This window comes from Stegostoma tigrinum, chromosome 11 (assembly GCF_030684315.1).
Source record: "Stegostoma tigrinum isolate sSteTig4 chromosome 11, sSteTig4.hap1, whole genome shotgun sequence".
In the NCBI taxonomy this organism is placed as follows: Eukaryota; Metazoa; Chordata; class Chondrichthyes; order Orectolobiformes; family Stegostomatidae; genus Stegostoma; species Stegostoma tigrinum.
The window spans coordinates 58,771,896-58,796,367 of record NC_081364.1 but is presented as its reverse complement, the minus strand read 5'-3'; the positions used below and the strand labels follow the sequence as shown (position 1 = coordinate 58,796,367).

The 24,472-nt window shown below is 40.8% G+C and overlaps 1 protein-coding gene across 2 annotated transcripts in view; it reads right to left on the bottom strand.

Moving 5' to 3' along the window:
* Positions 1-24,472, bottom strand: part of sumf1 (sulfatase modifying factor 1) — a 175,387-nt gene that overhangs the window by 45,941 nt on the left and 104,974 nt on the right. For both annotated transcript variants that reach the window (XM_059649972.1, XM_059649973.1), the window contains exon 8: positions 1,033-1,092. In XM_059649972.1, coding sequence (XP_059505955.1) covers positions 1,033-1,092 — 60 coding nt within the window. The remainder of the gene's footprint in view (positions 1-1,032; positions 1,093-24,472) is intronic.

Genomic DNA, 24,472 nt, shown 5'->3' with positions numbered 1-24,472 from the left:
TCATGTGCTCAGAAAAAAAAACCCATTCTTTCCACTTACTGAGCCCAGTCTTCAACTTCAGGATCGAACCAGTCAAATGGATTTCTTCAGGAGTGTATGTTTTCTCTCATCAGTACTAAAATAACTCCAGAGGCCTGTATCCCATCACAATATCACCCTTTGTTTACACGTATGTAGTACTTGATACTGATCCAACTCTCTCAGAGCTAGCTCTCAGAATGAACAGAACCTATGACACTCCTGTTTAAAACTGTCAGCCAGGGCTCCCTGATTGGACCAGGTTAACAACCCCAATCAGCGAACTCTCATTCTATGAGGTGCACCTGGCTGACTCCATAACAATTACTATCTCTGAATTCTGCATGATTGATCTCCTGTCTGAACAGAAACTGAAGTGGACTCACCATGTTGGTACTGAGAGTGGTGGCTGAGTGGCACAGTGGCCTAGAGTATTGAAGTGACTGTCTAATAAATAGAAAATCTTTGGTTTAAATCTCAGTGGTACCTTCCTCCCAAAGCTTTAAGGGCCCTCTTGTGGAGCAGTGGTACTGTCCATATTCCCTGGACCAGGAGGCTTGGGATCAAGTCCCAGCTGGTCCAGAGGTGTATAATAACATCTCTCACAGGTTGATTAGAAAAATAGGCATAAAGCACTGTGGCTACAAGAGTAGGTCAGAGGCGAGGAATTTTGCAGCAGGCAAATACCTCCTGACTTCCCAAAGCCCCATATGGAACAACTCGAGTGTGATGGAATACTTGCCACTTGCCTTAATTAGTGCAGTTCCAACAACTCTCAGGAAGCTTGACACTGTCAGGACAAAGCAGCCTGCTTCAGTGGCATTCTATCCATCACTAGACATATTCTCACCCACTATGACCGATGTCAATGTGCACCATTTCCAAGATGCACTGCAGCAACCCACTTTCACTGTCATGTAATCTAAATGTTTTTCAAATTTTCTTTCTGGGATTGGACATACTTTATACTGTTTGCAGGTCATGCTATTTGTAGTTAAAAGACTTCAAATTTACCTTATGGCACATGTAGGATCCACCTTTCTTCACTTTGTCTGTGCCCGAGGAGGGTCCAATCTGCAGAAAAAAAATGGAATTGCATAGTCAGCATATCTATTACAGAAGAGCCCGTGTGAATGGGTGACTAGTAGTGTGACTCTCTGAAAAGAGCAAAGCAAGTCAGTGCTCGTCACTGCTAATATCATACTGTTTCTTCAAAAGATATCACTTCACAGTTGCCTCCTGTCCATTTGGAAGCACCTGGCAATGTGTGACAAGCTTTCTGAAATACAAACTAATGATTGAGATGGAACTACGACTAGGGAGCCGAATCGTTGTTACTTCTGTTGTTTTTTCCCTGCCTCCCACTCCCTTGCTTTAACCTACATCAACTAATGATGGAAGTTGTGTTGTAATTGTTTTAGCTATATTTAAAACTTCATTTGCTGTGTGCAACTATTTAGTGCTGTGAATTCCCTGAAGCAACCTCAACACAGTATATTCCATATTGTACATGCTGTTAGGGATATTACAATCTATACTGACCACCTTTGTTAAATGTGGGGCAGTAAATATGCATACTTGTGACAATATTGAGGGAAACTGGATACTGTCAATCAGTGTTGTGTTAAAACAGTCCCTGAGGGAATGTCCTGCAACGTCATTACTGTCACCACTTCTGACACAGACTGTACACACAGACTGCACACACAGCCTATTGTTATTAAGTGTAACTAATCCAAAAGACTTGGGTCAGGTTCTTAGTGCGCAGAACAAATTAATGATATCCATAACACATTAAAAAGTTCTAAAGCGAAGTAAGAGTGTTCCAGTATTGCTTCGATTTTCATCGAAATGATTCAGAATATACCAAATCATCAATGCGCTTCTAAACAATTCCTTGCCAACAAAAACCTTAATTAAATAAAAACTACACAGTTGATCAGTCACAGCTGAGGGGAGCATGTTTGAGTGGCTTTACATGCAACCGTGAGATGGCATGATTCACCCAGCTGAAGTTTAAATCAAATTGACTTGAATTAGCTTTTCTGGAACATGCGCTCAAATGAGTGCAGTGAAAAATTTGCAATGTCGCCGCTAATGGCACCATCTTAGGTACAAGATATGTAGGTGCAGATACCTAAGTATTTAGTATGGAATTTAAAGAATAATAAATAAACATCCAGCATAAGAATAAAAAGGAAAAAGAAAGTGCTTGATTTACAAATGGTTTACAACTGCAATACATGATTACTTCTGAATGAGTGATAGGTTTATACAACGAACATTACCCCTCCTCAAACCCCTCCCATACCCAATGCTCTACAGTTCCTGATGTGATGGGGACACAAGGAGTGGACGCATGGAGATCTGGTGTCCTTGGACTATCCTGTAGCTTGCTTTCTACCATGAAGAAAATTGCTGAGTGGAAGGAAGAACCTAAAATTTAAAACTGCATTAGAGAAGGCAGGGACTGAACAAGTTTTTACATCAATTTGCTGTAGTTAAGAAGGTTATCCAGATACAGCGTTAGATATTCTTTGAAATAATATTCACTATCTTTGCTTTGTTTATTTGATTTGTATTTGTTTTATGCTGTTTAATGCAGATTCATGAGCTTACAGCCGGTTATTAAAGCTCACTTTGATTTGGAATCCAAATAATTGTGGATGGTTTAAATTCTCTGTACGAAGCTTTAGTTTAAAAGGGACATGATTGGAGGGAGGGACCTGAAGATAAAGTACCGCACATTAAAATAAAACAAAATAATAATTGTTACAAAAATTATTCATAAAGATCTCCCTATAAAATGCTTGTTTGTTTTTGTAATTTATCTTTTTTTTCTCTTGTAGTGGTCTGTCATGAAAATCATTAATAAAGGTCTCCCTAAAAAGTGTTTTTGTTTGTTATAATTTATTATTTTTCTCTCTCGTGGTGATCTGTCATTTTAAATCCCTCCTTTGAGTTGGAGGTATTCCACCATTGTGTGTCATAATGTTTATCAATGAGAAAAATCTTGAAGATATAATGAATGACATTTAGGCACTTCCTAGCTGGTTGTCAGGAGGCAGCTGAATGAATCAATGTCAGTATTGTATCAATACACCGTGCTAACTGATCTGACACTGAACACTGCCAGCCCAGGCACAACCTGTTCGGCAGTAGGGCTAGTTTACCAAGTGGCAGATTTTCCATCAGAACTGCTCACTCGGCCTGGGTTATCACGCAGTCTTATCTGAAATCAGAGAGCCAGACAGACTTTTGTTAGGCAATGGTACAGAATCTAGACAGTCAAGATACAAATCTAACTGAATGATGAAACAGACTCAAAGAACTGAATTGACATTTTAAATGCAATATAACTCTTCTTTGAAACAGAGTTCAATGTGGAACCAAATCTCTGTTCTGAAAGGAAGTCCTTTGGATATAATTGGATGTTAACTCGGTTTCTCTGTCCATAGATTCTGTCAGATCGGCTGAGTTTCTCCAGCATTCTCAGTTTTTATTTTAGACTTCCAGCAAAGCAGTATCCAGTATTTATTAAAGCACTGAATACCCATTCCTGTTCTGATAAATAATGTTTGCCGGATGAGAAAAAGACTGAAATAAAACAATTTCTTATCGCTCTGAGCAATGAGTTTTTTTTATAGTATCCAAACTGGAGAAAGAAAACATACTATATTGAAAGATTCTTCAGTAACCAACTCAATGTTTGGAACGCAATAGACACATTTTCAGGTAGTTGCTGACAACATGTTATCAAAGTAACAGCATACATTCTGTTCTCTACTTACTGGCAGACTCCCAAATCCCTATTTAAAGCAAGAGAAAGAAAGCAGACAGCTGATGGTTTGTCCAGCATGTCGGTCCTGGTGATTACCTTAGCTTTACAAAGCATAACACTACCAGTCTCTGGCATTGATGAAAAGGAATTGAAACTCATGAATTACAACTTCCTAAAATGGTAACATTAAAGGGTCAGATCTCATCATTTACGCATACTATCTGGAAAAACAGTAAGATGACTTGCAAATAGATTACAGGGTTGAATTAAGACAAGCTACATATACCTGGCTTTAATTTCCCTCAGTTAATAAGATTGAGTGGCAATCTGATTGATAATATAACAGATACTGAGAAACTATTACTTCTGAAAGGAAGGTTAAGAATTTGACAAGGATGATGGGAGGGGACTTGGTCTTAATATTAGAGTCACGTCATTCTGTTGCGATATTAAGAAGCACTTTTGCATTCAATGAGTAAGGGAAATCTGGAACTCCACAGTCTAAGAAGTTATGAATATTCAAACTATTTGAGTTCAAGTTTGAATTCAATAATTGTTTACTGGGTAAAGCTATCAAGGGATATAGAATAAAAGTGGGGGAAAAAAGCATTGAAGTATTGATTAGCCATGAACTAACTGCAGAGCCAAGTAGTTTTGAGGGGATGAAAGGCCTCCTCTTGTTCCTGGTGTGCCTATTTTTTAAGACTATTATCGATTCCAAATGCATTGATGAGTCAAATTCTAAATAATTAAAAACTCAAGGGTAACTTTTCTTATTCTATTTGCATACATGTGCCATTAAGTATTTGCAAGAAGGTTGCCTGAATTTCTGCCTTTTTTATGTACTAAATAATTGGGACTTAAAACGAGGCCTTTTTTTTCATAATCCATTATGGTGGAACTGGATGCCTTCCAGCTATGGAAACTATATCATGTTGGTGATCACTACTTAGCAAATAACCTTTTCCATTTTGCTTGGAAGCAGTGTAATTAATGGAAAGGAAAAGTGTGCAAGTGTCTGCTACACAAACACATTATAATGGTGGGCAGGAAGAAAATCAGCTGCTCAATCCCACCCATCACTCATGATGAGCACCACTTCCTCCCCACCTTGTGGCTGCCTAGCTGAGTTTTAACCCTGTGGAAATTTCAACACTTTCTGTGCTTGGTTTTTTCAGTAAATGTGTTTAAGTTCAAAGGAGGCCAGAGAGATGCATTTCTCCATTTGGGTTGGAGACTGTCCCCTTTCTTCCTCATCAGCTATAATTTTGCCCACAATTTGGGTTGATGTATTGGAGAATTACAGATTTTTTTACAGTGCGGGACAAGGCTATGCGGTCCTACAAAATAATCATTCCATGAAATGCCATTCTCCTGCCCTCTCCCTGTTCCATTTTAAAATCACTCGGGTCCCCCTACTCCTGCACACCATTTAGAATTGTACTTTACATTTTCTGTCTGAAATAACTCCACAAGAGGCCAGTATCCTGTCAGCAAGTCACCCTTTATTTACACATTGGAAATCTTTGACACTGATCCAGTTTCCTCAGAGCTAGCTCTCAAGAGTAAAAGGACGTCTGATATTCCTGTTTATATCTGTCACCAGGTCTCCCTGATTGGACTAGATTAAAAGCCCCAAACAGGGAACTCATACTCTACAATGTCCATTTGGCTAACTTTATTACAATCACTACCCTCTCCACATTTGTTTCTACCAAGGTGAATCGCCTCATATTTCTCCACATTGCAAGTAACTTGTCTGTTCCATCAACTTAACTGTATCACTTTGAAGTTCCATTTACAGTTAACAATGCTTCCAAGTTTTGTATAGGATCACGGGAACGGGAGTAGGCCATTTCGTTCCTTGAGCCTGTTCTGCATTTCAATGAGATCATGTGGCCTCTACCTATTGGCCTATATCCCTTAATACCTTTTGTAACAGAAAGAAAATCCCCAGATTTATTCCTCTGCAAATTCTGAAACTGTACTCAGTGCACCATGAACTAGGCCATTGATATATGTCAGGAAAAGTGAGGGTCTGACAGCGACATTAGCAGGTATAACTTTGTCCACTTTGCATTGTCCCAAAGGCCTTTTATTAGTCCAACTACAGCCAACTATGGGACAGGCGTGTGCCAGTTGATCAGGATGTCCACATAATGAAAAAACACAAAGTTGCTGGAAAAGCTCAGCAGGTCTGGCAGCATCTTTGAAGAAAAAAATCAGAGTTAACCTTTCGGGTCCAGTGACCCTTCCTTAGAGTTCTGAGCAACCCGAAACATTAACTCTGAGTTTTTTCTTCACAGATGCTGCCAGACCCGCTGAGCTTTTCCAGCAACTCTGTGAAGAAAAAGTCAGAGTTAATATTTCAGGTTGCTCAACTTTGTTCATGTTCCTGATTTACAGCATTTGCAGTTCTTTTGGTTTTTAATGAAAAAATAAGCTAAGTAATGGAAATGTAATGCAGGGAGTATACACAGCACTGTTATACATTATTTACAAGATAAATTACTTAAATAGTAATGCAACTTCGCCTTAAATAATACTTACCAACAGAGAGCCCTCTCACTTACAACCTTAACTGGTTACTTGGATGTCATGGAGATCGCAATAATACAGTAAGATTCCAATATTTCAGGTATCGAGAGTGCCGGCTAAAACAAAGTTTGCTGTACATCACATGAGCAGTATTTACCTAATCAATATTCTGCGATACTTCTTTAAAAAAAACTCCAGCAAGTCAATCAAAAACGGGATTTTCTGTCACTCAGTCAAGGGATGTGGGTGTCACTGGCTGAGTCAATATTTACTGCTCATCCCCAATTGTTCCAGAAAAGGTGGTGGGTTGAGCTGCCTTCTTGAACTACAATCCAGTTGGTGTACATAACCATTATGTCAAGTGAGGGTGCGAGTCAGGAATTTCAGGATTTTGATGCAAGATTTTTCCTCAAGAACTCCATGCTGGTTGTCCATGATTAATCCAAATTAGTCCACGGGGCTATTAACTTTGTTCTGAATTGTGTCTGAGAGTTTCCCGAACACAAAAGTTAAACTGACTCATCTGTAATTGCTGGGCTTATTCTTATGCCCTTGTTTTCCTTGAAATAACGTAATGATGTGTCATGTTTGCAATTCTCCCATCCTCTGGTACCACGTAAGTCGAAGGAAGAATGAAAAATCATGGCCAGTGCTTCCAAATTTCCATTCGTACTTTCCTCGTTATCCTTGGATGCATCTAATCAATGGGCCCAATGCCTATTTAACTTTTAAAGCAATACATCTTCCTTGTCAATAGACTGAGTTTTTTCAGGATGCAACCAAAAAGATTGACGAGGACAGAGCAGTAGATACTGTCCGTATGGACTTTAGCAAAGCCTTTGACAAGTTCCACCATGATAGACTGGTTAGTAAATTTAGACACATGGGATTCGGGGACGGCTCGTCAATTAGATACTAAATTGGTTTGACGCTAGGACTCAGAGGGCAGCGATGCACGGTTGTTTATCACACTGGAGGCCTGTGACCAGTGGTGTTCCGCAGCGACTGGTGCTGGATTCACTGTTGTTTGTCATTCATGTAAATGAGGTGGATGAGAGTGTAGGAGGAATGGTTGGTAAGTTTGCGGATAGCACCAAAATTGGTGGTATAGTCGCCAGTAAAGAAAGTTCCAGTACAGGTATCCACCCAGTGATGTGGAAAATTGCTCAAGAATGACCTGTGCACAAAAAAGCAGGACAGGTCCAACCTGGCCAATTGCTGCCCCATCAGCCTACTGTCAATCATCAGTAAAGTGTTGGAAGGTGTCATAAAAAGTGCCATCAAGCAGCACCTGCTCAGCAATAACCTGCTCAGAGACGCCCTGTTTGGGTTCCTCAGGGCCACTCAGCTCCTGACATCATTAGAACTATATTTTAAACATGAACAAAACAGCTGAATTCCAGAGGTGAGGTGAGAGTGACAGCCCTTGACATCAAGACTACATTTGACTGAGTGTGGCATCAAAGAGCCCTAGCAACACTAGAATCAATGGGTATCAGGGGGCAAACTCTCCAGTGATTGGAGTCATACCTGACACATAGGAAGATGGTCACGGTTGTGGGAGGTCAATTGTTTCAGCTCCAGGACATTTCTGCAGGAGCTCCTCAGGGTAGTGTCCTCGGCCCAACCATCTTCAGCTGCTTTATCAATGCCATCCCTCCATCATAAGTTCAGACGACGAGATGTTTGCCAATGATTGCACAATGTTCAGCACCACTCATGACTCCTCAGATACAGAAGCAGTCCATGTTCAAATGCAGCAAGATCTGGACAATATCCAGGCTTGAGCTGACAAGTGGTAAGTGACACTCGCGCCACATAAATGCCAGGCTATAACCATCACCAATAAGAGACAACCTTACTACCACTCCTTTGACATTCAACGGTGTTACCATTACTGAATTCCACTGCTACCAACATCCTGGGGGTTACCATTGACCAGAAACTCAAGTGGACTCACCACATAAACACAATGGCTACAAGAGGATGTCACAGGCTAGGAATACTGTGGTGAGTAACTCATCTCCTGACTCCTCAAAGCCTGTCCACCATCTACAAGTCACAACACAGGAGTGTGATGGAATACTCCCCACTTACCTGGAGGAGTGCAGCCCCAATAAAACTCAAGAAGCCTGACACCATCAGGGACAAAGCAGCCCGCTTGATTGGCACTACATCCACAAGCATTCACTCCCTCCATCACCGACGCTCAGCAGCAGCAGTGTGTACTGTCTACAAGATGCACTGCAGAAATTCACCAAAGATCCTCAAAAAGCACCTTCCAAACCCACGACTACTTCCATCTGGAAGGACAAGGTCAGCAGATATATGGGAACACCACCACCTTCAAGCTCCCCTCCAAGCCACTCACCATCCTGACTTGGAAATATATTGCTGTTCCTTCACTGTTGCTGGGTCAAAGTCCTGGAATTTCCACTCTTATGGCATTGTGGGTCAACACTCAGCAGGTGGACTGCAGCAGTTCAAGAAGGCAGCTCACCACCAACTTCTTAAGGGCAACTAGGGACAGGCAATAAACGCTGGCCTGCCAGCGATGTCCACATCCCACAAATGAATAAAAGCAATTACAAAGGAATCTTGATCAATTGGACCAATGGGCTGAGGAGTGGTAGGCAGGCTTTAATGTGGATAAATGTGAGGTATTGCATTTCGGTAAAGTAAACAAGCATGGGATTTATATAATTCATGGGAGGGCCCAGGGTAGTGTTGTCAAACAGAGATACTTAGGGGTTCAAGTACATAGTTCTTGAAAGTTGCGTCATGGATATACATGGTGGTAGGAAGGTGTTTGGTACACTTGCTTTCATTGCTCGGACCATTGAGTGTAGGAGGTTTGACGTCATGTTGAGGTTGTGCAGAACACCGGTGAGGCCACTTTTAGAGTACTGTGGACAGTTCTGGTCACTCTTCCAAAGGAAGGTTATTCTTAAATTGGAGAGAGTTCAGAAAAGATTTCATCATTCATAGAATCCCTACAGTGTGGAAACAGGTCAATTGGCCCAACAAGTCCACCTCGCTGCTCTGAAGAGCATTCCAAACAGACCCATCCTCCTTCCCTTTCCCTGTAACCCTGCATTTCCCATGGCTAATCCACCTAACTTACTACGGGCAATTTAGCATAGCCAAGCCATCTAACCTGCACATCTTTAGACTGTGGAGGAAACCGGAGCACCCGGAGGAAGCCCACGCAGACACGGGGAGAACGTGAAAACTCTTACAGAGACAACTGCCCTAGGGTGGCATTTACCAGGATGTAACTGGGCCTAGAGTGTTTGATTACAAGGAGGGGCTGGATAGGCTGGGATTCTCTTCACTGGTGCGTAAGAGGTTGAGGGGTGACCTTATAAAGGTTTATAAAATCATGAAGGACGTAGATACGGTTAATAGCCAAGGTCTTTTCCCAAGAGTAGGGGAATTCAAAACTAGGGGGCATATTTTTAAGGTGAGAGGAGAAAGTTTTAGAAGGGACCTGAGGGGCAAACATTTCACACGAAGTGTGGTTCGTACATGGAATGAACTGCCAGAGGAAGTGGTAGCTGCAGGTACAGTTACAACATTTAAAAGACATTTGGACAGGAACATGAGTACGTTTAGAGAGATATGGACCAAATGTGGGCAAGTGGGACTATTTAGTTTGGAAAGCTTGGTCGGCATGTTGGAGTTAGACTGAAGGATTTGTGTCCATGCTGTCTGACTCTATATTTGTAAACCTTTCTAGTAGGTGAATTAACTCCTGTTTCTCCATGGGTAGCATATATTGTTGGTAAAGACAGATACAAAGTATTCACTTAACATCTCCGCTATGCCCTATCCACTTGTGTAAATCCTCATTTAGATCTTTAAATTGATCAACTTTTCCTGATATGGCCCTTTTATTATTTATATGCCATTAGTAGAACTTGACACTTTTTAGTGTTGGCTGTCAGTCTCTTTTTACTCCCTCTTTGCTTCTGTTATTTGCTTTATCATTTCTCTGAACTTCCTGTTTTCAACATAGTCTTTAATTGTATTTTGAATCAGATACTGGTCGCAAGCATACTTTTTCTTCCTTTATCATAATTTCCATCAAAGTCAGACTTTGTCCTACTTTTCTTTTTCAGGAAAGTAGATCTTGATTATGCCCAAACTCTCTCTTTTTCTTCAGTTACTGTTTTTTCTGGCTCCAAACTATTTGGCCCAGATCCACTCCTATACTTTGAAGTTCTCTTTCTCTCAGTTTTTTTTATTATTAGTCTAGATTATTCATTGTCCTTTTTCACAGCCATCCTAAACCTTATGATACAATTATTGCTGTCCCATAATTGTACCCTACTGGCACTTAACTTCCATAAACACTTGAAAACTTATGTATTTCAGATAAAGCATCGAATCTCAAAAATACCCTTTAAGGCTACAGACTAGGGTAAATCGGCAAGGTCCTACGCCAACAATGGGCTGGTTCTAATTGGATAATCACCAAAATCAAGAATCTAATCCATGATTCAGTGATTATTGATTATTTGCTGGTCGGGTGCAAGACCCTACAGGCAAACTTTACAAAGTGAACGATTTATCAAAGGTTCATGTGTTTATACAGATTATACAAATCACTAAAAACAATAACTTGGGTTAACAAGGCGATAAAATAAGAATAAACAAAACACTGGTATCCATTTTTAGAGCGATAAAATTGAAAATTGAAATTTTATAAAACCTTGTTTAGATTACAACCGGAATACTATACATTGAACAGTTCTGGTCTCATAGAAAATAGAACATGGAACATGGAACACAGAACAATACAGCCCACAATGTGGTGCCGAACTTTTACCCTAAACCGAAGGTCCATCTAACCTCCATCCCTACCTTAAACTATCATCCATTTACCTATCTCTAACAGCCACTTAAATGCCCCTAATGAGGCCGACTCTACTACCCTCTCCGGCAATGTATTCCACGTCCGTACCACTCTCTGAGTAAAGAACCTACCTCCGATGTCTCCGCTATATCTAACTCCACTCACTTTAAAACTATCCCCCCTCATAATAGCTACCTCCACCCAAGGAAAAAGTCTCTGGCTGTCCACTCTATCTATACCTCTGATCATTTTGCACACCTCTATCAAGTCAGCTCTCATCCTTCATCATTCTAAAGAGAAAAGCCCTAGCTCTCTCAACCTTTCCTCGTAAGACCTTCCCTCCATTCCAGGTAACATCTTAGAAAAACTCCTCTGCAGCTTTTCCAGCGCTTCCACATCTTTCCTGTAATGAGGCAACCACAGCTGGACACAATACTCCAGATGTGGCAGAACCAGGATTTTGTACAGCTAGAGCATAACTTCACGGCTCTTGAACTCAATCCCTCTATTAATGAAAGCTAACACACCATACGCCTTCTTAACAACTCTATCCACCTGGGTGGCAGTTTTCAGGGAACTGGAGACATGAACTCCGAGATCCCTCTGCTCCTCCACACTGCCAAGAATCTTACTGCTAACTCTGTACTCTGCTTTCAAGTTTGTCCTTCCAAAATGAATCACCTCACACTTTTCAGGATCAAACTCCATCTGCCACTTCTCAGCCCAGCTCTGCATCCTATCAATGTCCCTTTGTAACCTAGAACAGCCCTCCGCACTATCCACAACTCGACCCACCTTTGTGTCACCTCATTATTAGTAAAAAGGATACACAGGCACTCAGGAAAGTACAAAAAAAACAGATTCGCAAGGATGCTGCCAGAAATAAAGCCAAGTCAAGTTTCCATAGTCTTACCAGACCATAGGGCTGCTCTCTCATTAGAGACAGACGAATGAAAGTGATGTAACTTGACAGCCAACACACCTCAGGTGAGGGGAAGAGAGGTTGAGAAGGAGAGTCCTTCATGGAAACCTCAGCCGATATGGGGATCAAACTCACGCTGTTGGCATCACACTGCTTTGGACACAGGCCTTCCAGCCCACTGAGCTAAAATGACCCCCTCACCGCCAAAAATAAAACAACATGTTTATTAAGAAAAGCTGAAGGTGGAGAAAGCAGAGAGGAATGATAAGGGGTACAGGTTGATTTTGTGTTCGGAGGAGCTTTGATTTTTTTGCTTGCGCTGCTGCTTATGTTAATGGGAGCTCAGCGTACTCCATTATCTGACATGTACCCACTTGGTGGCTTTCAAATGTCAGCTGGCTTCCAGCTCCAAAAGACTAGATATCTCTACATCGAGTCATTCAGTAAGGCTCCGTTTCTTTACTGTGACTCAGTTGGTAGCAATCTTATCTCTTAGAAGATTCTGAATTCAAGTCCCACTCTAGAGAGTTGAACACAAAAAGTGAAGTGTAAGGAGGCCATCTTTCAGAGGAGTTGTTAAACCGAGACACTGTCTGAACTGTCAGTGGCTGTGAGAGCTCACATGAGATTTCTCTGTAGAAAAGAACATGCTGCAGCCAGTATTTATCACTCAACCAACAACAGCAAAGCAGATTATCCGCTCATCATCACATTGATACAATGTAGGGAAACTCCCCCGTCATCCTCTCTCTCTCCTTTCCATCCATCTTCAGTCTTTTTCGATAAGTATGTTATTTTGATGCCTTGCCAATCTCTCCAGGAGTTTGTCGTGCAAATTGTCTACTGCATTTTCTTCAATGACTACACTACAAATCTACTCGGTTGTCAATGAGATATCCTCAGATTGTGGAAGCTGCGACAGACGTGGAATTTTTTTTACTGGATGCAATTACTTGTGCTCAGTAACACTGGTATACTTGTGTAGCATGGTTGTAATTTCAGGTTCCATGTCATCTTAAATGATGGCGAACAGGTTATATAGCTTCTTATTATTCTGTCTGCATTTATTATTCAACATATTATCTCAGCAACAGATAACAAAACAAAAGGATTTTACCTTCAGAGAGGTATTCAAAGAGTAATTGATGCAAGAGGAAAAAATAACACCCTTTTTTAAGAACCTATTTCAGTAATATTTCAGCATTAAACATAACATTCAGCATTGTCGACCCTCAATAAAACTTTCTGGTGATAGCTTATTTAAAAGCACAATTTAAGCACTTCACTGAGACATGGCCATGTAAAAACAGCTTGTTGATTTGCACTGTTACTGCTATTTGAAATTTATTTCCTAAGACTGTGAAAACATTTACAAAAAGACTGAGAGGAAGAAAAGAAATTTTGATTTTTAAGCTATTTGGCACAGTCATCAGTTTAATTGACTTATTACAATCTTCCTAATCATTTCTGACAAAAAAATTCACATGCAATGCTGGAATTTTGGTGGTATGTGTTGACAGTGATCTCTCATGTAACATTACAAAATTAGAAATAGTCATTAAAAGTCATGATTGTTCAGCCAATTGTGCTTGTGCTAGGTTTTCAGTGCACGCAATCAGGAAGCTAGTTAGTTTACATCAAGCAAATTACAGGAATTACCAGTATGTTACCAGTCACCAGATATTTTTGATTATTTTTAAACAACTATCCACTATTTAATAAGGGAACACATGTGATTAAGTCTAAATTTCTTTCCCTGGAATGGTTAACTAGCATTACTCAAGCTATTGATGTATTTTGTGATATAAGTGAAATCAGTTGATATGGTGATCTAGGGGAACGTGGGAGCAAATGATTGTAGAAGCACGACCTTGGATCAGATATGAATACTATATCTTCTGCAACAGAATGTAGATGTGGCTATTTGGGTCAAACTGAAACTGACTTGAGAAAACTTCTGTCTGGAAGGTTTTCTTGCATGTATATGAACACAAAATGCTTCTTGAAGACATCAGTATTTTAAAGTGCATGAGCAATTTAGCCCAGTAATTGCAGAACTCCGATAATGAAGTTAACATGTCAAGGTGTTGGCTAATTCGTAGATTCTCATTAAACACGTGGACATTTAGGACTGAGCTATTCCTATTGCCTGACAAGTGCTACTTGAGCAAATTCCGAGTGGAGAAATAATTAAAATGGATGACCAGGCTGTCAGCTGTCTATACTTAATGGTTGATTGAATCTGATCCTATTCCACTGCCCGGAAAGGTTAACTTGCTGATTTATTGACAACTGCTGCTTGGAAACAATCGATGAATATCCCAATGATTGCCCAAGCAGAGGATCCTGCCAACCTGAAATTAACAAATGTGCTTCGTTTTCAAGTCATCTAAATTGCTTTAAGCTGGTATCTGTGAAGCTGACCTAATACTTTGAAATCTATCTTGGTTGACACGTATTAGGTAGAAACTATCTGAATCAGTGTTAAAATTTGATGAGCTTTTGCTTAGTTCAGTTTACACAGTCTGATTGCATGTGGGTACATCAGTAAGGTACACAGAACCCTGTTAGCCCTATGGTCTACTTACATTAAAGGCTCAAAGGCGCATTGCTTTCAGCTTCTAAAGTTATGTTTGCTTCTGTATAATCTTACTTTCTCACAATACACGTTATTAGTTTTTAGCCTGAACAATGTAATACTTCACGTTTTTTTAAACATTGGTTTGGAAGGGCAGGTACATCATTTCCTTGATTGCACAACCTCTGATCTAAGTACGTTAAGGTCAAGTTTACGGAAAATGTGAAGTCATCTGCTAAAGTTGACTGCTTGAAAAAAGATTTTTAAAAAATCACGAACGATGACCTTCTTCAACTAAAACTACTCTGTGCCCTGGAGATGCTGCAACCTCTTTCTGAGTTCCCTCTCCTTTCAATTGTTCATCGAGTTTAGCCAGTAGGTAGCTGAACTATGGCCTCAGGTGGGGGACAGTAGTTATTCTGCAATTGATTTATAGAGTCATATATCATGGAAACAAACCCTTAAGACTGACCAGTCCAAACCGACCATAATCCCAAATTAAACTAGGTCACTGAACTGCATTTGACCAATATCCCTCCAAACATTTCTTATTCCAGTACTTATCTAAATGTCTTTGAAATGTTGTAACTGTACCCTTATCTAGCACTTCCTTTGGAAGTTCATTCTGCACACGAAAAATTTTTAAAAAAAAATTGCCCCCACGTCTTTTTTAAATCTTTCTCCTCTCGCCTTAAAAATATGCCTCCTAGCCTTAAAATGCCCCATCTCAGGGGAAAAAAATCTATTATTCACCCTCATGATTTTCTAAACTTCTATAAGGTCACCCCTCAACCTCCTATGCTCCAGTGAAAAAAGTCCCAGCCTATCCAGCCTCTCCTTATAAGACAAACCCTCAATTCTCAGTAGCTTCCTGGTAAATCTCTTCTGAACTCTCTTCAGCTTAATAATATCCTTCCTATAACAGGGAGACCAGAACCGAACAAAGTATTCCAGAAGGGGCCTCTCCAACATCCTGTACAACCTCAACGTGGCATCCCAAATCCCATGGTCAAAGGTCTGACCAATGAAGACAAGCATGTTAAACACCACCCTAACCACGCAATCTGTATGTGATACAAACTTCAAAGAATTAAGTACCTGAACCCCTAGGTCTCTCTGTTTTACAACCCCTCCCATGGCCCTATTTTTAATTGTATAAGTCCTGCCCTTGTTTGTTTTATCAAAATGCAGAACCTTGCATTTATCCAAATTAAACTGCATCTGTTACTCTTCAGCCCACTAACCCAATTGATCAAGATTTCTTCGGAATCTTAAATAATCTCCTTCACTGTCCACACCATTATATAAATATATACGTGACTATACAATATAGACTCGGACCACACTAGGCTACAGAAGGACAAATCAGTTAACGTGTCTAGTCTGGATTGCTATCAAGCAACTCCTGCTGAAAGAACGCACATCTGGGTCAGGCCATGCAGACTGGATCAAATAGGCTTGCACCTACCAGTCAAAGAACAGCATAAGGAACAGTCATTTGGGCAAAGAACTAGATGGCAGATATTACCTTCTGAAAGTGTACTCCATCAAGAAATTGCTGCTTTTTGGGATGAGTTAAAAAAAATTAGGAAAAAATGCAGCCATTTCAAACACACATGTCAATTTTAAACCATCTCGCAGACCAGGAAATGGACCAGACTATGTGCAACACTTCTTACAACTCTGCCCAAATTCACTCTCCATTCTTCATCCAAGTCACCGTTGAGGCACAGATATGAAGAACAGAACACAGTTATGGTAGCAGATGCCAACTGTGTCCTCAGAACCATACCTCCGCTTGGGGATCAAACACTTTGACAGGAGAGGAAGAAAAATAAATTTAGCAAGCTCTTCTAGAAAGATACTGCTCAAATCATTTGGTTTAAAAGTTCCTTGATAGATTGACTGAACGAATACAATATGGCAATGGTGAATGACTTCACTTGAACTGACAAACTCAAACAGTCTTTGTTATTTAAACGATATGCGGTTGCTAACAAATAATCCTGCTTGTCCTCAAAAGACATGACAAGGGCTCTGTTTTAACAGTCAGATCTCCAGTGCATTCTTTTCATAGTTTAACCATGATGTAGGTCAGGGACATGTTCTTATTCTCTGCCTGCTCCTATAATGTCAGAAAATACATCATGCTGCTAACTAAAAATCACCGAACAAACAGAAGAATTTATGCAGGGCTGTGTCTGGAGGTTTCAGTCTTACCTCTGTAGGGAATTACTGACTCTCCTGCTCCCTAAACCCCTAACCATCAGGATACTCAATTCATCAACTGTTCGTGTCTGAAACCAGCTTCTACCAATATCTATCTTATGCAATGGCCACGAATGATTTTCAATTCTTCAGTGATCAAATGAGGATAACAGGCTTTGTCAAGGATAAAAGACTGATGTTTTAAAAAGCCGACAATGGAAATGGCCATTGAAAATATAAAAAAAATTTATCAAATTGTAAATGTTGGAATGAACTATAAGCTGCTTTATTTTTGGTTCCTGCAGTCATTTTGGGATACAAAGCAAGAATGGACAGGTTTAGTCATATTAAGGCCACGCAGAGACAAATGTAGGCAGTCAATGAAATGTGGTCAAATAGACCTCAAATTCAGTGACATTACTAAGCCTTAGAAACTGAAGAAAGGACAAAATCTGACAAACCTTTCCACAGGCCAGTGATCAAATACTGAAATCTTGCCTCAGTGAGAACAAGGCACCGATGTATAAAACAAGTTTAGTAGAGAAAAATATTCCAATGTGATTCACAGAGGCATATTCAAACAAGAGACAATGCATCAAAGGAGGAGTGATTCAGAGAGATGACCAGAGTCTTGGTCAAACAGGCAGGTTTCATGGAAGGTCTTAGAGGGGAGAAAGATGTTTAGGGAAGTAATTTTTCAGAGTTGAGCAGCAGGATTTTCCTCACAGGCTTCAAGACCTCGCTGTCGGGCTTCAGTGAAGATCAGAAGCCAGTGTTGTGTGGTAAACAGTCATTTAGCTGTGAATTTCACCAGTTTGGCCCATTAGTAACCACAGAGCAGGCTTGCCATCCATACAGGCTCAGCGTGCATTGGCAGCTGAGTGAGAGAAGAGGTGTTCCAAAATCAATACGCCTGTTCTCCAACCACTAAATCACAAAAGAGATTCAACAGCTTGATGATAAGCTTATGGTTGTTTTGAATCCAGCCAATGACCCCAAGCTAGCCTAGAGAACTGCACTCCTGGTCTGCTGCAGAGAGACCAGTTCCAGGCAATTAAACTGCTCCTTGCTGAATATCTCAATTGGCCTGCAACAATACGCCATTAATCCATAACCAGGCACTTATCTGACAGAATGGAGAATGGAAACTGACATGTAGGCCGGTGGTGCCAAATCTTGCATTTGCTTGTATCCATTCCCTACTTCGAGGGTGGTCAAAAAGGCAACCTGAGGACTTAGAATGCTGAAAGTACAGCCAGCAATAATGGGAAACAAAGATCGTGAATGGATTTGTACTTGAAGGTGAGAACTATAAAATGGAGGAATTGGGGAATTGGAAGACAGAGTAGGTCCTTAGTATAGGCATGATGACCGAATGAATTTGGTGTGAGTTGGGAAACAGGCGGTAGTGTTTAGATGAGCTGAAGTTTACAGAAGTGCAAGATGCAAGCTGACCTTGAATCTCGAGCTTTCAAAGGTTTGATAAACTTATTCAGGAGATGTGGAGAAGAGGTTAATGACATTAAGCGGGTTGAAGGGCATGTTCATTCTGATGGCAAAGATGGAGGGTGTGAAACATGACTCAAGGTCAAATAGGATGTTAAGTTTGCAAACAGTTGTCTTTAAAATGAGCCGATGACACCGGGGAAATCATTGGTGATGAACAAGCAGATATTATAGCTGGGGGTGGGGGAGCGCGAAATGGGACTGGATTTTGGTCTTCCAAACTTTTAACTTGCTGATATCGCATCTCATCCAGGATGACAGATATACAATCTGAAAACAAAAACACAGTGGATGTGTCAAAAGAGGTGATGTTGAGTTAGAGCTGGGTGTCATGAGCTTGTATATGGAACCTGAAGACATTTCTTCAGATGATGCTGAGAGTAGAAATAGAGGAGGGGGATTGATGGATAGATCCTTGGAGGGTGGGTGTGTGGCTAGAGTCTAAGGGGTTTCGGCCTGAAACGTCGGCTTTCCTACTCCTCAGATACTGTCTGAGCTGCTGTGCTTTTCCAGCCTCACAACTACAAGAACCTTGGAGGAAGTTTAACTTTGGTGGGCAAGGCAAATTGAATATGCCACAGGCAGTGGAACAGACAGTTTCAATCTTAGTTCTAAAAGAATCTGTGATCCTGTTATTATTGGAGGTGAGAGTTAGGGTGGGGGAAGGCAGACAAAAGTGGTTAAAAGGTAGTTGACAACAGGAAAAAAAATCTAGGAATCCTGTTGTGTGCCAGGATGATCTAAGAGTAATGACTCATTTCAGTAGAAAAGTCTAAGTTGCTTGATGCAGTCCAACCAGACATTTAGAAAACTTAAGGTTTATTGATGAAACAACTGAAAATCTCAATGCTTTCCAATAATGAAAGTTGAAAAATTATTATTTGTCAGTTATTCCATGGCATTATTATTGAACTGCAGTCGTATGGGAAGAGAAATGAAACTATGCTGTTGGCTAACTTTTGCATTCATTCTAACAAAGTGTGGAGCTGGATGAACACAGCAGGCCAAGCAGCATCTCAGGTGCACAAAAGCTGATGTTTCGGTCCTAGACCCTTCATCAGAGGGCTCTCTGCTGAAGGATCTAGGCCCTAAAAGTCAGCTTTTGTGCTCCTGAGATGCCGCTTGGCCTGCTGTGTTCATCCAGCTCCACACTTTGTTATCTTGGATTCTCCAGCATCTGCAGTTCCCATTATCACTTTTGCATTCATTCACTGGGTAAGGCCCAATCACACTTATCACACACATGCTTCTCTCATTTGAAAATGTGGGGAATGGGCAGTATCTTTATGAAATGGAGGAAGAATGGTATGCTAGTTAACCATTGTAACAACTGCAGACATCTTCAATGTAGTTCTACACCACACAGGAAAGTAACCAGCAGTAGACACTTAATTTTCCCTTCATTGTTTGCATTCTAAAGAGTTCAAGGCCTGCTAACAGTATCATACAATCTTACAACTTTGTGGCTAGGAAAGACCATAAGTCATGGAAATAGATACAAGTCAGGAATATAAAGGTAAACAGCAGCAAAATTAACCCTTCCAAGGTTTTATTAACATTGACTCCAAAGCTAAAAATCTGATACAATATGACTTAATAATTAATGTGTTTTTAAGCTTATACTGTCTGCAAAAACTGCCCTTTATCACAATCGTGAAAATATCTGCATGGAAGCAGATATTTGAATTTCAGCCAGATAAAACTATTTTCTTGCCACTCACGTTTGTCAAACTACAGTTTGGTGAAAACCTCTGAAAGACTATTTGCACTGACAGACTGCCTCACAGCACGGTATTATCATCGAAAATGATGACATAGGAGATCATTAAGCCCATCAGGCCCGAGCCACCTTTTTGAAAGAACTACCAAATTGGTCCTAATCCTTCCCTGTACTTTCTCTGTAACAGTGCAACTTTTCAACTTTCAATTCTACTTACGACTTTGAGTTAAGAGTTACTGTTGAATCTGCTTCTGCCGCCCTTTCAGGGAGTGCATTCCAGATCATAACTTCCACCCATAAAAAAGTTTTTTCGCTGCCTTGCTGGTTCTTTTGTTAATTAACATAAATTGTTGTCATCTCATTATAAACATTCCCAACAGTGGTAACCATTTCACCCCAAATGCTCTTTTAAAATCTCTCATAAGTTGAATTCCACTAGTAAACTACGCCTTAACTTTCTCCACTGTAAGGAAAATAACCCCAGCTTTTTAACCTCTCCACATGACTGTTCAAGTTTGCATTAGTTCTGGCACTATAATCAAACCTGAATCTGCAACATGAGCCCCACTGCCCCTTTATAAATGACTCGAAAAATGGCTTGTTCTGCACTGATTTCCCTCAGCCTATCAGAAACTCGTCTGCTCCCAAAAACAGCAACAAAACACAAAACAATTTAGGCTAACATCCACCTTTCAAACAAATTAGTATTTACAACATAGGGTTCAGTAATGTGAAAGGGTATAATTGTGTTTAGATGTGGGTGTGACACTGGAAACGTGCATGGCTAAAATATAGTAATTTCCCATCCTTGCGTCTTTAGAAACAGTCTCTTTTTATTAAACTTCGGGTGTGGAAAACTTTCACTCAAGTTCAAAGGATAGATGAATTAAACTTTTTTTTAATTCAAAGGATATGGGCATACCTGGCAAAGCCTAGATTTATTGCCTATAACTGATTACCCTTGCGATGGTGGTGAGCTGCTTTCTTGAGCTCATGCACTCTATGCAGCCCTCATAGTGCTGTTAGGGATGGAGTTCCAGGCCATGGTGTTCCTATGCTGCCTAAGCTTTGGTAGGTTGTCGCAGTCTTGTAGATGGCGCACACTGCAGCTGTGGCAAATGTTTGAGGTAGTACATAGGTTGCCAGTCACTGATCTGCTTTGTTCTGGATGCTGGTAACTCATTGTTTCAAGCGTGTTGGAGCTACACTGCTCCAAGCAAGTGCATAATGTCTTAACACACTTCTGATTTTTGTCTTCTAAATAGTAGAAGAGGCTTCAGGGAGTTAGCAGATGGGTTACTCACTGCAGAATAGCAAGCTTTTGACCACTCTTGCAGCCACAGTGATAACAAGGCTGGTCAGTTCAGTTTCTAGTCAATGGTGAACCTGAGAATAGTGATGGTGAGTTATTTAGTGATGATGATGCTACTGAAATTCACAGGGAGGAGACTGTGTTTTGGATTCTAGCCCATATTTTTGCCTTCTGGGGTAGATAATTTCAAAGAACTAGAATCATTTGAATGAGTAAACTCTTCCTCAGCTCAGACTAAAATGGCCAATCCCTCACTTTGTGACTGAAATTCCAAGTTCTAAATTCTTCAACTCAGGGGAAACATTCTTCCAGCATCCACCTTGTCAAATTAAAACTTCATATATTTCAACAAGATCACATCTCATTTCTCCAGATACTAGGTCTGCTCTTCAGCTTTGCTCAGTTGACAGTCCCCTCATTCCGTGAATCAGTACACGTTCATACAGAGTATGAATGTATTCATAAAGTTGTCAAAGGAAATGTATTTTGAATCTTGGGAATGCAGGGGAGTTTTAGCTTTCACCACTGGACAAAAAACAGGTCGATACTCTACCCAGTTTTTCTCCACTCCTAATACAACAGTAAAGACAATTGAAGAGCTTATAAAATGTGCAGCTCCTTGACTGTTCTTCATCCAACAATGAAGCTTAAAATGCTCCCTTTTTAAAAATATTCTTATCAACAAAGTTACAATTCTAGGCTAATAGGGTTTGACACAAAGAATTCCTTATGCTTTGCCCAGGTGGTGATAATGAACAAATGATGCTTTAAACCATTAGAACAGGGCTCTTATGGCACAGTGGCAATCTCCCTCCCTCCAAGCCAGGCGACCAAGCTTCAAATCCCACCTGCTCCAGAGTTGCATCTACAATTGTAAAGAGGGTGCGGGAACTAAGAGGCGTGGTGTTATATGTGCACAAATAGTTGAAGGTATGAAGGCAGGTTCAGAAAGTGCTGAGTGGGGTTCCACAGGGCTCTGTCCTTGGGCCTCTACTGTTTGTAATTTTTATTAATGACTTGGATGAGGGGATTGAAGGATGGGTCAGCAAGTTTGCAGACGACACAAAGGTCGGAGGTGTCGTTGACAGTGTAGAGGGCTGTTGTAGGCTGCAGCGGGACATTGACAGGATGCAGAGATGGGCTGAGAGGTGGCAGATGGAGTTCAACCTGGATAAATGCGAGGTGATGCATTTTGGAAGGTCGAATTTGAAAGCTGAGTACAGGATTAAGGATAGGATTCTTGGCAGCATGGAGGAACAGAGGGATCTTGGTGTGCAGATACATAGATCCCTTAAAATGGCCACCCATGTGGACAGGGTTGTTAAGAAAGCATATGGTGTTTTGGCTTTCATTAACAGGGGGATTGAGTTTAAGAGTCGTGAGATCTTGTTGCAGCTCTATAAAACTTTGGTTAGACCGCACTGGGAATACTGCGTCCAGTTCTGGGCGCCCTATTATAGGAAAGATGTGGATGCTTTGGAGAGGGTTCAGAGGAGGTTTACCAGGATGCTGCCTGGACTGGAGGGCTTATCTTATGAAGAGAGGTTGACTGAGCTCGGTCTCTTTTCATTGGAGAAAAGGAGGAGGAGAGGGGACCTAATTGAGGTATACAAGATAATGAGAGGCATAGATAGGGTTGATAGCCAGAGACTATTTCCCAGGGCAGAAATGGCTAGCACGAGGGGTCATAGTTTTAAGCTGGTTGGTGGAAAGTATAGAGGGGATGTCAGAGGCAGGTTCTTTACGCAGAGAGTTGTGAGAGCATGGAATGCGTTGCCAGCAGCAGTTGTGGAAGCAAGGTGATTGGGGTCATTTAAGAGACTGCTGGACATGTATATGGTCACAGAAATTTGAGGGTGCATACATGAGGATCAATGGTCGGCACAACATTGTGGGCTGAAGGGCCTGTTCTGTGCTGTACTGTTCTATGTTCTATGTTTATAAGGTTTATGGGGCAACGGGCTTCATAAATAAAGGCATAGAGTATCAAAGCAAGAAAGTTATTGTTGACCTTTATAAAATATTAGTTGGCTTCAATGGAGTGTTGTGTCCAAATCTGGGCACGAGGCTTGAGGAAGGATTTGAAGGCATTTGAGAAAGTGCAGAAAAGATTTACAAGAACAGTTCCAGCGATGAACTACTCCCCCTACATGGAATGGATTGGCAAACTGTGATTGTTCTCCTTGACGAAAAGGCTGAGAGGAGCTATGATAGTGGAGTTAATATTAGAGAGGAGATTTGGGCAGAAACCGTTCCCATTGTGAATTAGCAGACAGTGATTTAACGTAATTGATGAAAGGAGCAGAGGTGACATGAGGAAAGATTTCTTTTCAGTGCATTGATTGTAAAGATAGATAGATTTTTGAACAGTAAGGGTTATGGTGAGTAGATTGCTAAGTGGAGCTGGGTCCACAAATTGAATGGTGGGGCAGGTTCGATGGTCCAGATGGCTGACTCCTGCTCCGACTTCTTAAGTTCTTATACCACAGTCAGCAGAATGACCTTATGTGCTATAACTATCCTAGTATTTATCGCACTGGCACTAATCTTTACTTACTCACACAACTACAGTCATTGTATATCATTATACTCCGATCGTGGTTAACATCAAAGGTACAAAACACATATCTGCCACATATGTTGCTGGAAGAACAAATCTGAAATAGATCATTAGATGCAGTCAAAGTCACATCTACCAGAACAACCCAAGACAAGTCGGAATAAGTTAGTTCTCGTCACATCTTAGGAAAGGGAACAACTGTAATTGCAGCTATAACCGGAATCTCCGTCTCACAGTGACATTAATTACAGTGAATCAGAAACTTTCCATTGATATTAGTGCTCTGTCACTTATAGGCTGCAGAGAGGATTCGGGTATGAAATTTGCTTGAGACCTAACACAAAGAGCACAACAAAAGATATCAGCCACCCACTCCTGGTGGCAACGGAAGTTTCATTTGGCAGAAACACTAGTGCTCCAATTAATTCAATATCTCCAGTTTCATCTTTAGTTAAGAAGCACTAATTCTTT